We start from the raw sequence: 17,577 nt of genomic DNA on the forward strand, positions 1-17,577 counted from the left end.
AGTATATATTTACACTTATGGGGCACAGAATTATGAAATTTGAATAAAAAGATTACACATATTTTATATCAAATAAACTTTCGTTATCGTCCCTCTACAAACGTTGATTTCGAATTAAATATTCATTGTTTCGCTCATCAGATTATCAGAAATAGTCAGCTTGACGATTTACGTGAAAAACATTCACCTGATGTGTGACAGCTGAATAGTGAAAAGTTTTTTCCAATGCGCACAGTCGCCTAACGTTATATCATATTCATATTTATAATCATTCAAAATATTACCATCCATATTTATCAAGGAAGCGAAAAGTCATAATCGTATTGCCTAACATCGATTTCCTAACATCTTCGATTTAGTCCTCCGTCTACAGTTCGGTGGAAGAAAGCAAATCATATCGCCCAGACAATCAGTGCTCATCCCCCTTTCAGAAGCAATAACAGCAATTCTGTTTTGATAGACATCAGAAGCTGTTTTCAAAGAAAGCTCGTAGGCCTGTCTATGATGTCATAACATTTGGCTTGCATGAATTGTTTTCCTTCCCCTCGTGTGTTCCGATGTGGCCAATTACAGAAGTGTAGTGATCATTGACCATTGGTATTCCGAACACGAGCCAACATCCTAGGAAGGGGCGGCCAAATTGCTTGTAATTAAATTTGTACTATGGTAATCATGGCGAGTTCTTGGTCCAGGGTGGCAATTAATGAACTCCGTCAGTGCCTCATTACCTGCAGCCTTGCATCGATTTAGTAAGCAGATAGCTCCGGCCATTGTTCACAGTCGAAAGACTGCGGAAAAGGCTTCTCCACGAGAGGGCAGCACTCTTTGCACGTGCCCCCAGTGCTAATGAAGTGTCGAAGGATGCGACAGACTGTTACTAGGACTACAGATTGGGGACATGCTTTAATCTCCTTCCTGAGGGGCAGATGGAAGGGTAATAAAAAGTCCCGTTCCCTATGAACAGCCTTGTCGATGTAAATCTGCCTTGAGCCATTTTTGTGGAAGGCAGGGAGACGGGAACTCTCCGCCCATGGGTTGAAGAGAGCTGTCTGATTTAATGATTAACCGTTATTCGTGACCAGTCGGCGTCTTCCGTTACTTACGTAATTCCTTAGCAGCTGGGTTTTGATCCTGCATCTTTAACTGTAAGCTGTATCCCGAACGATACATGTTTGTCTATTCATTTGTTGTTTAACGCCACACTCAGCAGTATTCGAGCTATATGCCGGCTGTTTCGAAATAATCGAACCAGACTATCCAGTGATTAACATCATGAGCACCGATCGATGCAATTGAGATACGATGACAACGAAGTTATCGATAAGCCGTGCAAAATGACGACCGGTTCATTGGGCAGCCTTTTCCTGATGAACAGAAACAAGGTATTCAATATGATATAGAACAACATTTACAGCCGGGACTGCCTTCAGGGTGTGTAGCTTATAGCTATAGTCACGTGAACAAGTGAAACTAGTGACCCCGGTTCCAGTATGTCATCCCAATGTTAGCCGATGTGTAAGAAAACGTCAACTCCAGAAGATAACCAGTCTGGATTACCAACCGAAACGAATTCCATTGGGTGTAAAAGTCAAAAGGGCGGTGGAACTTATATGAATTGATCGCTAAAAATCTGTGTTGACAGCAGTTGCTCCGAAAATTCAAATTAGCGTGATATTCTGTTTATTACATGCATGTAAGATGTATACCGATGCTTGATATACTCTACTATAGTTTCGTATGTCAAAGCGGTAAGGGAAGAAGCTTTTGGCGATTGTGCATGTAACAATATTAAATGCATAATGATTAGAACAGGTGCGGCAGATGATTCAATAATGGCGGTCAAGTCGTAGTTGGTTAAACAGAAAACCTAGGAAGTAGAAATTTCTTCCAGGTCCCTTCCTGGGTTTGTCAGTGCAGAGTTACGTCCCTTGGGCACGCCATAAACCTATGATTGTGGGTTCGAATCCCGGTTCGCCCGGATTATGTTTCTAGGTTTGTCAGTCTATACCCGTGCTGGTGGGTTTCACCGAAGTGGTAAACGTCTGAGACCTGCATCACTTCGGGCTTGTCTCCCAAATGAAGCTGACACGCCGTGATATAACTGGAATACTGTTAAAGGCGGCGTTAAACCTCACTCACTCACTCGAGGCTCTTCATTGTCTACTAATCAGGTTTCAATGTATATTATTTGAATCTTGGTGGCCTCTGTTCAAGACCCGCATACGTTATGTTAACACCACTGCCTAAGCTTCCAGAAACTGTTACCATTTCCAATTGCCCCAGAGAACCTTTCAATAGCGAGTGTGGGATTTGATAGTTAAGATTGATGTCGTGTCAGAGACATCTGTGTAACCGATGGCGCCCAGTCCTCTGTACCTTGTCAAATGTAGGCCCACAATGCCAGGGCAATGCAGTCTCGACTGGAATACCATTATCGATATACACAAGGGATCTAGAGAAATTTATCATGTACACCAGACTGTGGCGCTGGATGAACACTCAAGGTATGACTGTAATGGGGTTATTATAGCCTGTAAGAACGTCCCTTCAAGATGTTACGACCGCCGTGGTCTAGTGGTAGAGCGTCCGTCTGGAGAGCGGAAGGTCCGGGGTTCGATTCCCGGCCGCGTCATACCTAGATACGTTAATAGGTGGTATTTGTTGTTACCCTGTCTGGCGATCGGCATTAAGGGACTAAAACAAGGAGTGGTCGACTCTGAGACTGTATACTGTGTTTATTTATTTATGTGAAACTGCGGCATGATATCTCAGAGGGCTAGCACTATAAATAGGCATCAGTCCGGAGTAGTACAAGCAGCCTCACACACACACACACACACACGCGCGCGCGCGCGCGCGCGCACGCGTGCATGCACATCGCTATATAAGTGCAATAATCTTTGACGCGACGTTAAACGCCATTTCACCTCACCTCACCGAAAGATGTTAAAAGGGGTCTTTGACAATGCCGAAACTACTCATTTCCCAAAACCAATGTCAGTCGATACGAACTTGTTTGAAACTTATCGGTTTGCACGGCATTGTTCAGGTAACAATAAAGTACAACGTAATGTAACGAATATTCAGTTATGCCAAACTTACCGACATTTACCGCACCCCAAAAAACGTCACTCACCACCTCAATATCGAAGTTTGAATATTTTTGCTGAACGCCCAAGAGACCGAAGTTACTTTGATAACGTCATTAAACTTTCTCATCAAATATCAGCTATTCTCGTATTAGTAAGAATTCGCTTCTGAAAGCAGAGTCGATTATACGATTCCGACTATATCATGAGCATGTGTTTATGAATCACCATCAAACAGTCATGATACCAGGGTTTCGCGAAAAGGTGATCGTATCATGACCCATCGGTGGCACCCGTCACAAACACATGCAAAGGCAAGTCAATTGTTCACCTAAAAAAGACGGAAACATATGTTACATGTCAAAATATGGAATTGCATCAGACATCATTTTTATCACGGTCAAATTTGGAAATGTCCTCCACGTGTCTACAAATTATTGAAATTTTGAAATTATTGAAAGCTTTAGTGAGGCTTTGAGTGCTGCAACCTTGATTAAACAACTGACGCTCTTTGAAATCGTCGTAGAAAGATCATGCTCGATTGTATCTCAAAAGTTATTAAGTGTACACACCAATGACAGGAGATGCAGGGATAATACTCGATATAAAGATAATAGTTGACTATTGGAAAGTTAAAGTCATCCCTCTTGTCATGCGGTCGGGTAGCCAAGTGGTTAAAGCGTTCGCTCGTCACGCCGAAGACCCGGGTTCGATTCCCGACATGGGTACAATGTGTGAAGCCCATTTCTGGTGTCCCCCGCCGTGATATTGCTGGAATATTGCTAAGAGCGGCGTAAAACCACACTCACTTACTCACTCATGCAGGCCTGTGGAGAGTGTTTTTATGCATAGATCTAAATATGAAACAGATGAGGCGGTGTCACTGGCCTCCTTTATGTCTAGTTCAGATGGGTAAATCAGTAGAAGGGAATTAGCAGTTTGATGGTTATTGAACGTTATCAGATCATCGATATACCTACAGCTTAAGTTAAACTTCTTGGCCAAAATGCATTGTTTTGACTGTAACAATCCGCAAAGATGGGAGCACGTTTGGTGCCCATGGGGATGTCGGCGTCTTGCCTAAATGTCTTACCCCACATTTTACATATGTCACCAATGGGAAGTCCAGCATTTGACATATTGTTTTCTCAATAAACTTCAGATGGCATTTGATTTCATTTTCTAAGAAGGTTACTGTTGCATAATAGTAAATAGTCATCCTCTTTGTTATGACCATCTTGACCTGTGAAGATCCGGGGTAGAATAGGTCTTCAGCAACCCATAAGAGGCGACTACCAGGATCGGGTGTTGTTATTAACAGTGCTTACTACGCGATTACCGTTTCAATAACTATAGCTTCTGCTACTAATCTTATCCTTCCGTGACCACACGATGCCAATATCACTGCAACTATGACAAATTCTCTTCATTATCACAAATATTAACTACTGCTACCGTAAATAATAAGGGTTGAAAGTAATGGTTGTTTGAATTTAATCCCACACGTATATACATTTTTTACATTTTTGACGAGTTACAATGTGGGAGATATAGAGACAGTCTTTATGTATATGAATATTGGTACCCAAATTTGGTGTGCTCATATTGTGTTGAAACGAATGATGGGGGGGGGGGGGGGGGCACGGGGAAAACTATGATTATTGTGGGTTCGAATCCCGGTTCGCCGATTATGTTTCTAGGTTTGTCAGCACCATACCCGTTCTCGTGGGTTTCACCGAAGTTGACCTGCATCACTTCGGGCTTTCCTCCCACATTAAGCTGACACGCCCCGATATAACTGGAATACTGTTACAAGCGTCGTTAAACCTAACTCACTCACTCACTCACACACTCACTCACTCACTGACACGGATGACTAAGCATTACCAACAACATACCTGCATCTCTACGTTGACGTAAATGTGTAACGCTCTTCGTCCGTAGGTTAGTATTAATCACTGTATGTCGTAATTATATTTTATCAGTGGTTCCCCTTGATGAAAATATACGCTGATCTTCCTGATGCTTTGTTTGTTCAAAGCCAAAGAAATGACGTGATTGGAGAGCTTAGTCAACAAATAATTCCTGTTTTTGGTTAACTAATAGTCCAAGTATAAGACACGAAATAGGGGATCTAAATTTAAGGCTTCGTGACATTTTTGCATTTCATAATCCATTATATCATTTTGCAGCATCGATCATATTTAAATATTCTACTCTTACAATACTTTAACCAAGCGTTTGCCTCTGAGATCTCTGAGTTGCACACTAGTTGTATTAAGTGAATTGTACTGACGGACGTGCATTAAAGTACTTGTATTAAGTGATTAAGCATTTAGGCTTATCATTGTCCATCGAAATTCGACCTTTCTTTGATGAAAACATTTCAGGAGATCTTGCTTAAGGCATGACTGTAACACGATTCACCTACTAATGACATCCTCCTCGAGACAATGATATCAATTGCTATCTAGTTATCCGAAAACAGGTGGCCTTACAATGGTATACGAAAACTCGATCTTTGTGAATAAAAAAGAATCTAGGTTAATTGCCAAGTCTCCTGAGCGGACATTGACATCTTGAATTCAAAACATCAAAGCCAGAGGAGAACCAGCCTCCGTTATACCGATGCTGATTCTGTAGTGCGTAAAAGGAACAATAGTGATGGAAATTATATGAATGGATCACTGATGATCAGAGATGACATGAGGTGTCGCAAAGAGTCTGTAGCATCCTCATCCCACACAATTTGTACAAAGAAAGTGAGCAAGCATGGCATGGTATGGCATCACGACTGTTCATATTTAGTAACTTCTTCGAATATCTTGCTCGTGAAGCCTTGGTTGAAGGCTTATTTGTAAGCAAAACTTTTCCCCGTGGCATTTAAATATCATGGACATGCTCTAAAGTACAATGACAATAGTGAATAACGACGCAATATTTTGAAGCTGATTGTGTACCGTGAAGGGGAAATTCACGATTGGAAAATCGAAATCATCCCTCTTGTAGTACAACTTGGTTCAGAAATAAGCCAATGTGATTTGTGAATTTTAATGAAAACATTCTTGCATGAATTGACAAGGATGGTGATAGTGATTATCATGGTCGTGGTACTTGCGACCACAGTGTGTGACCGTGACTTCGAGAGCCACTCCGCACATAATATCGTCCGTGGATACCGAAAGACCGGTTGGTGACAATACTCTCTCAGCATCGGTTGATAGCCTACCTTGCATTTATTACTGTGGCATAAGTATCCATGTTGAAATGGCTTCCTTGTGCATGTGTAACAACCCATTGAAGAACGTTATTAATGCATTTGTTGGAATAACCAATAAGTGCAAAGAGTGAGTGAGTTGGGATTAACGCCGCTTTTTAACTGTCAGTATTCCAGTTATATCACGGCGTGTCAGCTTAATGTGGGAGGAAAGACCGAGGTGATGCAGGTCTCAGACGTTTACCACTTCGGTGAAACCCACGAGCACGGGTATGGTGCTGACAAACCTAGAAACATAATCAGGGCAAACCGGGATTCGAATCCACAATCATAGGTTTCTTGCATGCCCAAGGGACGCAACTCAGCACAGCGAATCATGGCGACTGGGCCACCCGTGTCCCCAATATGTGCAAAGATGAAAACAGATATCCGTTTACACACTTTCAGTAAGCATGAACCATCTGGTAATGAATAACTAGAAGAATCTAACTCGTATAACTATTTGTTTACATAGGGATACTCTGTAAACAAATTGGGACAGGTGAATAAACTCCACATGAAAAAAGTAACGAACAAATTAATTTATATTAATATATAACATATATTCTTAATAAAGACTCGGGAACAGTAACCTGAATTGATTAATCATTATGCTTGGTAGTTAAATGGCACTAATACTAGGAACAAGTAATAATTTACCCAGAAATATCCGATAATTACATACTGAACGTACATCAATTCATATAGAGAACCAGAAAGTCATGCTGAAGCGTTCAACAGTACAGAGGTGAAAAAGACACATTTGTATTTCGTTGACACAGTTTTAAAACCTTGCACTCCCGTTCAATACTCCCGTTTACTCAGCTCTAGCTTTGATTCAAGGGTCAACCTCTCCCAACATGATTCCACTGTTTGTCTCTCTACTCAAGGCTCGTATCTGCCTGTTCCTAGACGTCGGTTTTCTGGTTAAAAAGACGATATAGCCACCGGAAATTGAACGCCGGAAATGACGCAATAGACAAGCAAATCTGCCGATCGCTGCGTTGTGCAAACATGATATCGTGCATTGGATTCCGTTCGTCTTTGACGTCCGTGGAAGGAGAGCTTTGCTTTTTGAATGACTGTCTTTATCAATGATGGTTAAAGAGCACCGAAAATAGATGGCCGTTGACAAGAGCTTAAGAGGGGTTTCATGACCATTCTCTGAAGGTATTTGCATTTGTTGAGATTCTGTGTTATGTATAGGATTGATCACTGCCTATAACCGCTTTGAGTGTGAAGCGTTGTTTGTTTACTGAAGGTTTTATATTTATAGAGCAGCATGTAGCGGTTTGCAATCATATAGACTCTGTGTTCAGGTATTGTTTAACCAATGTTGTTTTCTTGTTAGACATGAAGAGTCACACCTTTGCTGAATTGTTTACAGAATCGCTTTTCCGTTCGCATGACATCCATCCTTTCAGCTTCTTCTTTTGCGAGATGCGTTTGTCGATTGTTCTTATACGATCCTTGAATGGTTTGTTTTATACAAAAAGAAACTGCAAGTTTGGCTTTATTGATAGAGGCATGTAAATGTGATTGTTCTGTTTGGTTTGACAACTGGTGGCAGCTATTTATGATGATGAAGTGACGTATATTGTACATTAAAACAATAACTATTTGCCAAGGGTAAATACATCAAGGGTTAATGTAGTGCGAAATAATAGTTTTCATGACAACGTTAACTGTCAATACAAGCGAAGAAATAGTGTTCGACACACGAACAAAAAGCACACGCTTACCGTTGGGGCAGAGGTACAGTTTTGTTTTAGAGTATTTCTATTCTTCACATCATCGATATTTACAGGATTATTACTAAGTTTTACAACTAGTTATAGTTTAAAACATGATATACTATCCCATTTTAATCAGTCTGGCGAGCACAGGTCCTTAGTATCCCATCCTTGTGATACAAGAGGACAACAATCGAGTCGAGTGGTCATGCGACTTGCTGAAAGCGTGGCAACCTCGAAGACGTGGTTCTCATGCTTTCTGTCACTGGTCTGATCTGGACCATCTACAGACCACCATGAAATAATCCCTATCATCGCCATCTAACTGTTGGCTTCCCTTGTTATGTTTCCACTTTTGTTATCTTAAAAAAATACTTTTGTTGTTCTCACATGTACATATATATGTTCTCTGCTTCATAGCATTTACTCACCTGATGAAGGAGTAAGTATATACTCCTAAACGTTGTGTTCTCATCATAAAGCAGATTGGGTCGGCAATCTTCACCTCTGTAACCACAGATGCTACCATACGAGCCGTTTCCTTCTTAAGGTGAATATACTCCAGAAGTGTCCTGAAAGGCATGAAAGGCGCTACTCTGCGTATGTGCAAAGCGCATAGCATCTGAACTCGGACAGTGTGTATTCCAATGTCATTCTCAGCTCCCTGAGAAGTACAAAACATCCACCAGTCTCGATTATCTGCCGCAACATATTCTACTAAGCGCAAAAGCAAAATAGTGGTAAAAATGTTAAGAATGGATTACTGAAACTCAGCGATGACACCAGGTGTTCGCGAAAAGAGTATGCATGTTCTGCCCTATCGATAGGACCGCCTCCGTGGTCTAATGGTAGAGCGTCCGCCCGGAGAGCGGAAGGTCCGGAGTTCGATCTCCGGCCGCGTCATACCAAAAGACGTTAAAAGATGGTACTTGTTGTTACCCTGTCTGGCGCTCGGCATTAAGGGGCTTAAACAAGGACTGGTCGGCTCGGAGTCAGTATACTGTGTCTGAGTGGGGTATTCATGTTCAACTGCGGCATGGTATCTCAGTGAGCCAGCACTATAAATCGGCATCAGTCCGGTCTAGTACAAGCAGCCACACACACACATGCATGCACGTCGCTATATAAGTGCAATAATCTTGACCCGACGTTAAACCCCATTTCACCTCAACTCACCCTTCACTCACATAATTTGTTTACAAAAGTTAGTGTTTATGTTTACCTGCCAGTGTTTGACTGTCCAAGCTACCTTTTAGGCGCAAGAAGGTTTGGCACTTGCAGCTCATCCTCACCCTACCGGGTACCCATTCGCTGCAAGGTGATAAAAACCAAATTCACATTTCTAAGGCGATACCACGCCACGAGTGCATTCAACTCAAACGCTATACACTTGACTGTTATGTTGATGGAGAAGCATCAGCTTGGGGAAAATATGTCTTAAATATAATTATCTGATAATGAAATACACAATGGAGAATTACTTCATATTTCTCATATATATTTCTTAGAATGTGTTCTAGGTTTATCAGCACCATACCCGTGCTCGTGGGTTTCACCGAAGTGGTAAACGTCTAAGACCTGCATCACTTCGGGCTTTCCTCCCACATTAAGCTGACGCACCGTGATATAACTGGAATACTGTTAAAAGAGGCGTTAAACCCAACTCACTCACTCACTCTTAGAATGTGTTTCTACATTCATAAATGTTAATAGGCGAAGAACGCATTTCATGCCATCATTTATGAATGTGTGTATGGAGAAATACTTCTTATAAAGTTAAAGAAATTACAATAAGACTATCCTATCACATTCATGTCATTATTCTCAGTCCTAGTTGACACTAGATAGGGACACAAGTCCACCATGGCCAAAGGCGCCGCAATTCTCTGTGCAGAGTTACGTCCCTTAGCCATGGCAGGATCCTTGGTCCGAATTCAGGAAGAAAAGGCCCCCAGTAGCTTCGCTGGTTGTCTGCGTTAACATTCAAACACTCACTCACTCAAACCTTATTAGGATCCTTGGTTTGTGAGCGTGTGCTCGTGTTCGATGGTGCCACTAAAGTGATAACGGTCTTCGCGTGAGTCAACTGTAAATGAAATAGTGATCAAAGCGGTGTTAATCCAAACTCACTCTCTCCCTGACAGGAGATAGGCGATCGTATGTTAACGGTGCTCCTCAAAATGCAAGAGTCGACCATTGCGAAACCTCGACCTCTTAAATATATCGACAGGCAGACTGAATCGGACCTTGGCAGACCCACACTTCATTTTGTTACCATTATCGCTTTCACTTGTTTAATTCACTAAAACCCCCCTTTCCGCTCGGCGACTAAATTACCCAGTCGATCGCTCTGACGATCTGGTCTCGTTGGTAGAGCTCGATAGTTCGGGGCCTGACAGACAGGGGGCGCTGTAGCTTTGGCTCACGGGATCTCATGAGTTCTCATCGATTCTCGCGAAGTGTCGTATCGTGAGAAAGGGTCGCCACCGCGCAATCTCTGATCTATGGGCGAATGCGTCATTACACAAGCGGTTCTACGACTGCCCTTAGGATATTGATGGTCGGTATTCTGATGGTTCGTTTTGATAGTGCCGATGAAAAAGTGTCGCTTTTTTTATCCAAGCTAAACATAACGCAGTCTTATTTTAACTGATGGTGATAGTACATATTTACGATAAGTACATTAGGTATTGTAATTTTCATATTGTCATATTCAGCATTTCTGCTTCCTCGGTTAGCGCAGGCAATAAATGGATTCAGCGTCTGATGTCGGTGTTACTGAAACCTCGCCCTGAAACGATGACTTCTTTATTGTGTTTATTTCTCACATATATTGTTGATTTATTGGAATCCTCCTTGTGATATATGACAGTGCATCAAGACGTTGTTCCATCGCATATACAGCGTCGCGAACCGAGGAGATATATTTGCATTTCTTTGTACGAAATAACTGAGTCTGGAGCAAGCAGGGTCATACCACACAATATTGAAATATAGCATTATCAAAGTGATTTATCGGCGTTGATTTACACAACTCTTATAAAACCGTTTATACCATATTAGAATCTCTTGAATATTTATTGAGGCGCTAACTTGATTGTAATATATCTTAAAGTGGATTTTTTATAAAAAAAATGAATACAAATGTGATCAAATCGAACTATTGGGACCTGCACAAAGGATTGTTTGATATTTTGCAATCGAATTGAATTATTTCCTATTATTTTAAGTGTAGAATTGATAAAAAAGAAGAATATTTACTGATATATATTTATTATTCACAAATGCTCACAGGTAGCAAACTTGGGAGAGCATAGTCAGTGAGTGAGTGAGTGACTGAGCATGGTTTTACCTGCCTGAGCATGGTTTTACGCGGCATTTATCAGGAATATCACGGAGAGAGAGAGAGAGAGAGAGAGAGAGAGAGAGAGAGAGATACTGACAGAGGGAGGGAGAGAGAAAGACTGACAGAGGGAGCGAGTGACAGAGAGAGAAAGAGAGAAACGGAGGGGAGGGGAGAGAGAGAACGAGAGGGGGGGGGGGGGGGGGGCACGCGTTAATCACTAGGCTACACGACAGCCCTAGTCAGTGAATCATATACTACAAGAAACTAAACTATAACTCAGGTTATTGACAAAATACAACTGACGGGGCGGTGCAGGTCTTTATAATACAAACACAGCTATGCTGTACCGATGCTTTCATAGCCATCAATAGTAGATAATGGCCCGACAGGGCGGAATGAGGAGAACGGTTCTATTGACTAAACAATTACCACAAGAACAGTTGACTTTCCCGTGTTAATGTAACCAAATATTTGAACAGTGTTTGGGATATTTGTTCTCTGAATCAGTAAACCATCACGACAACATGATCAATACGACATACTCTTAAATAAATACACCCAAGTCCGTATGTTCCATGACAGTGCCAGCAAGTGTTTTGATCCCAAATCAAGAGAAGCAATGAGGTCGCTCTTCTTAGCTTAGTTCACTTTGGTTCATCCCCACAAAGTCTCCAATAGGTGCCAAAAGCACCCTGCAAGAAACACATGCGTTTAACGCGTTTTTCATTCTCTGGTCAAATTTTGGCATGAAGTGTCGTGCGTAGGGCAGAATGGTTAGACTGTAAAAGACGTAAAGACTCGCAGAGACCAACTCAGAATTGTAAACATGTCCATACTTAGCATTGGTGCCTGTTTTGACTTTATTACTGAATCTGCTTCATTTGTGCGTTGTTTTTCTTGTTTTAATCCCAGTTCCGTCTGGTAATACTAAAAAAATATATATTTGATCTAATCTTGAAATAAGGAGTGTCAATCTCACTGATTACGCAACTTAACTCCAGTTTTCAAAAAGAACAATATGAAGAGCTTAGAGCCATAAGGGCCAATGTCATGTGGAGTCTGTTTTGAGAAAAGTGATGAAAACGCATAATATTATGCATGTTAATGAACTTTTTTGCTACCGATAAATTCCTAGACATTAACGCATTCTGACAGCAGAGATATAAAAATTGTTACAAAAAACTTTCAAAAAAGGAAATAAAGTTACGTTTTTAATTTGTGTAAGGGTGAAAAGGCCAATGGCTGTATTTTGGCCCTTTTTGACCCTCAGGCATTTGCATGGGATTTAACATGTGAGATTGATAAACTACTACTGAAAGTACAAACACATACTATTGAAGTACTTTTAAACGATTTAAACTAATGTTGCCAACTTTGTTGTAATAGTTGAAATATAATGATAAGGTGTCCAAACTTTCAAAATCTCTCTCAGACAACCAGTCTCAACCACACGCGGAAATGAGAGCTAAAAGGGCCATAATCTAGCAAAGTGACTTTGGCCCTTTCGGAACTTGACTTTGGCCTTGTTATAGAATTTTAAGTAGCTATATTTCAAAAACGCATCAATGAAAACATACAATATGTTTTCTACAGGTAGACAATAACTCATCGATGTTATTTATGGAATAATAAGCAAAAAGGGCCAAAGTGCTTTTAAGCTCTAAGCTCTTCATTATGTTATATAATGAGCACGTTGTACAAGTTTATGATTTATTAACAGAGGATTGGATTTTCGGTGTGCATTTGTTTCATCGTGGACGTAACACTCTCATAGTTAGTGAATTGGGTTGTACGCCGCTGTGATCAGTGTTTAAAGGCATGACTGTTTGAAGAAAGCGAAAAGAGTCGCAGCTTTTAGACGTTACCCTTTGGTAAAACCCACTCAGTCAACAATCACAACCAAAGTAAATCTGAGATTCGAAGCCGTGATCATCGAATCCTACCTCGACGAAGGGACTAAACTCTGCACAGCTCTTTTGATGTGATGGTATAGAGTTCAGTCTGTGGCAAACATTTATTGGAACCTCATCAACTAAAAGTTATAGCGATCAAATGCTGTGGAACATATAACGATTTGTTTGCACTTCGTGCACTGACAGTATACACTGTCCTCTGTATAGAAAGGTACATAGATGATGTCTCTTTTGGTGGATTGCAAGGTTGATTCTGTTTACCAAGTGACAATGGTTATCTCGGTATGCTTGGAATGTGCTCAGAGATGGATCCGTGAAGATCCGGGGTAGAATAGGCCTTCAGCAACTCATGCTTGCCGTAAAAGGTGACTGTGCTTGTCGTAAGAAACGACTAACTGGATCGGGTGGTCAGGCTCGCTGACTTGGTTGGTGTATGTCATCGTATCCCAATTGCGTGGACCGATGCTCATGATGTCAGTCACTTGACTGTCTGGTCCAGACTCGATTATTTACCGACCGCCTTCATATAGCTAGGATATTGCTGAGTGCGGCGTTAAACAAAAAATAGTTTTAAAATCCTTAGAGACGATTAAAATTATTAATTATTATTATTGGCACGATGTATGATGGTGTTTTACATGTCACCACGCTTCGATGACGTGGATAAACGTTCTTGTTATCAACCATTGGTTCACCTGCCAAGAATCTCTCTTTTACTGTTCGGCATGATGTGGCTTTTAACATATGCATTTTATATAATAAATATTGACACTTGCTCGAATGTAAAACAACTCCTATCAACAAATAGAAAACGTAAACGCCAGAGAATAACCAGTCTCGATTATCCGCCGAAACAGATTCCACTGGGTGTGAGTACAAAATAGCAGTGTGCAAAATTATCTGAATGAATCACTGAATATCTCAAGCCTTCTACACAAGAGGTTTATTGTGATGGTAGACATACTCAAATAACATTACTTTTAATGATATATGGACACATTCGGCCTCGAGTTAAGAAGGCAAATAATTTATAAGAATATTCTGATAATGCCGAAAACATAAATTGCAACGTCAGTTGTGTGGCAATACGCCGAGACAACCAGCTTGTGTTTCTGGAGGACAAACGAAAAGCGATTTTATAAATATACGCCGGAACCACTTCTCGATTTCTTAAGATGACATCGATGCATACGGACACACAGTGCCTATGGTAACATAGCGTTAAGCCAGATGCTAGGTTTTGAAGTACCATCTTGTCATGATATGTCGAGTTATTGCAGTACGTATACCACCATCTCAATATTCGAGTTATTGAAGTAACATCTCAATATTTCGGGTTATTGAAGTAACATCTCAATATGTCGAGTTATTCAAGAGCCATCTTCTCTTAATATCTCGCGTCATTGAAGTACCATCTTCTCAATATGTCGAGGTATTGAACTTACATCTTCTGAATCGGTATGTCGATTCACTGTAGCTCGAGATAACGAGAATCTCCTGCGTCTTTTGCGAGTTATTGAAGTAACATCTCAATATTTCGAGTTATTGAAGTAACATCTTCTGAATATGTCGAGGTATTGAAGTACAGTCTTCTGAATATGTCGAGGTATTGAAGTACAGTCTTCTCAATATGTCGAGTTACTGAAGTACAGTCTTCTCAATATGTCGAGTTACTGAAGTACAGTCCTCTCAATATGTCGAGTCACTGAAGTACAGTCTTCTCAATATGTCGAGTCACTGAAGTACAGTCTTCTCAATATGTCGAGGTATTGAAGTACAGTCTTCTCAATAAGTCGAGTCACTGAAGTACAGTCTTCTCAATATGTCGAGTTATTGAAATACTGTCTTCTCAATATGTCGTGTCACTGAAGTACAGTCTTCTCAATATGTCGAGTCACTGAAGTACAGTCTTCTCAATATGTCGAGTCACTGAAGTACAGTCTTCTCAATAAGTCGAGGTATTGAAGTACAGTCTTCTCAATATGTCGAGTCACTGAAGTACAGTCTTCTCAATATGTCGAGTCACTGAAGTACAGTCTTCTCAATATGTCGAGGTATTGAAGTACAGTCTTCTCAATATGTCGAGGTATTGAAGTACAGTCTTCTCAATAAGTCGAGGTATTGAAGTACAGTCTTCTCAATATGTCGAGTTACTGAAGTACAGTCTTCTCAATATGTCGAGTTATTGAAGTACAGTGCCATATTCTGAATCATTATGTCGATTTACTGTAGTTCGAGATAACGATAATCTCCTGCGTACGGTTTGCGAAGCTGTATGCCCCCCTTTGCTGTGGGTAGCGAGGCAGAAGAAATAAGACAGATACACTTCATACTAAGGCAACCGCTTACCAACCTATCACTGTCCTTCAAGAACGGTGCACCGTCGGCGAAGGATCAATCCGGGCAAGTTTGGACAACGGGTCTGCAAAAGACGTCAGCTACGTGCATGTCCCGCAATGATTACAGGGGATAGAGACAAAAGCCCCATCGTTCACGCTATACAGCAATAAGAGGATTATACACTGTGGTTCTGAGCACGCCAGCAATCTCCTAGTCCTACTTATACACAACGTGTAATTGATTTTGAATTAGATCGGGTTTATGTCCACTCTTTGCAATTATGTATTCTGTTCGGAGTTTGCCAGAGATGGCATTTGAAGGGTGTTATCACAACTTTCTCGTTGTCATTTATTGTCCATGGAAACAAACTTTAGTCGTCGACTTTGGAAACTTACAGTGCAACATTCTGGTTTGGTCATGCGGACTTAAAGCCCCGGGTTGACCACGTGTGGCAGCTGATTGACCTTGTGTGTCTCCTCAATCGCCTTAAGTGTCTCTAAATTGAATTAAGTCTTATGTATCATTATGTAAGCTGCTATGAAAGAAGGGATTAATTGAACGTGCCCTATATGACTGAACCCTTTTGAAACGGCAAAGCAAATGTAAATTGCTGTCTTATTTGATGGTATATTTAGGCACGGCAGTACTCATTCAATACTGGGATATTTGGCAAATTCTGCCTTAATCTGTGCTAGATATATTGTGCTCAGACTCTTATGGTCCGTATCGATATTTTAGTTGTTTTTTTATTTATACATACATGTATATTTATACGGATTCTAAGGCAGGGATTCATTTCAGATACCAGTACGTCTTTTGTCATACGAAGTAACGTGTCAGCTATTTGTCTGCATTTATCAATTAAATATATTTCTGATGATGACGAGAATGATGATGATGGCGGTGGTGTTTAGGGAATTGTGTGGATTTTTAGATGATGATGATGACAATGATGATGAAGATCAATAATAATATTAACAATACTACAACTACTACTACTACTACTACTACTAATAATAATAATAATAATAATAATGATAATAATAATAATACAACTAATAATATATGTGCGGGAATAGTCGTACGTATAATGTGACATTATTGTCTTGTAATTTAGAGATGCGATATCAGTAGCACGTAAGACATATTTTTCAATTACATACTCCTTCCTCGTGACATCATAATCACAATATCCTTCTCTTTTCAGGAATCTTTTCCCGGATAACCTGATCACTGCCTGCTATAATGCGGTATGTATACATGATATCCCATTGTTTCATTTACACTACGGGGCGGTCAAGTAGCCAAGTGGTTAAAGCGATTGCTCGAAGGCTGGGTTCGAACCCCACATCGGTACCATTTGTGAAGCTCATTTGTTTTATCTCCCGCGGGATATTGCTGGGTTATTCCAAACTGCGGCGTAAAACATGATTCACTCACACATCCATTTACAATACGGACACATCAGTTCCAGATATATATGAGTGTGAGTGAGTGAGTTGGGTTTAACGCCGCTTTTAACACTATTCCTGTTATATCGCGGCGTGTCAGCTTAATGTGGGAGGAAAGTCCGAAGTATTGCAGGTCTCAGACGTTTACCACTTCGGTGAAACCCACGAGCACAGGTATGGTGCTGACAAACCTAGAAAGATAATTGGGGCGAACCGGGATTCGAACCCACAATCATAGGTTTCTGGCGTACCTAAGGGACGCAACTCTTAACCCAACTAACTCACTCATATGTCAATATAAGATAAAAAAGTGTGCACCCATGTTTGATTGTGGCTAAAATGAAACAAAGAGGAAAAGGTTACTCGATGGGAATGTATTTGATACGGGTATCACAGGCGATATTACATGCATCACATCAATGAGTACTTCACAACAGGTGACGTGCACA

At 40.8% G+C, this 17,577-nt stretch overlaps 1 protein-coding gene across 2 annotated transcripts in view; it reads left to right on the plus strand.

Moving 5' to 3' along the window:
* The window catches only part of LOC139470299 (excitatory amino acid transporter 1-like), a 98,859-nt gene that overhangs the window by 46,164 nt on the left and 35,118 nt on the right, over positions 1-17,577 (plus strand). For both annotated transcript variants that reach the window (XM_071252660.1, XM_071252661.1), the window contains exon 2: positions 16,885-16,927. In XM_071252660.1, the coding sequence (XP_071108761.1) occupies positions 16,885-16,927 (43 nt within the window). The remainder of the gene's footprint in view (positions 1-16,884; positions 16,928-17,577) is intronic.

This window comes from Haliotis cracherodii, unplaced genomic scaffold (assembly GCF_022045235.1).
Source record: "Haliotis cracherodii isolate W230 unplaced genomic scaffold, xgHalCrac1.p SCAF_20, whole genome shotgun sequence".
NCBI lineage: Eukaryota > Metazoa > Mollusca > Gastropoda > Lepetellida > Haliotidae > Haliotis > Haliotis cracherodii.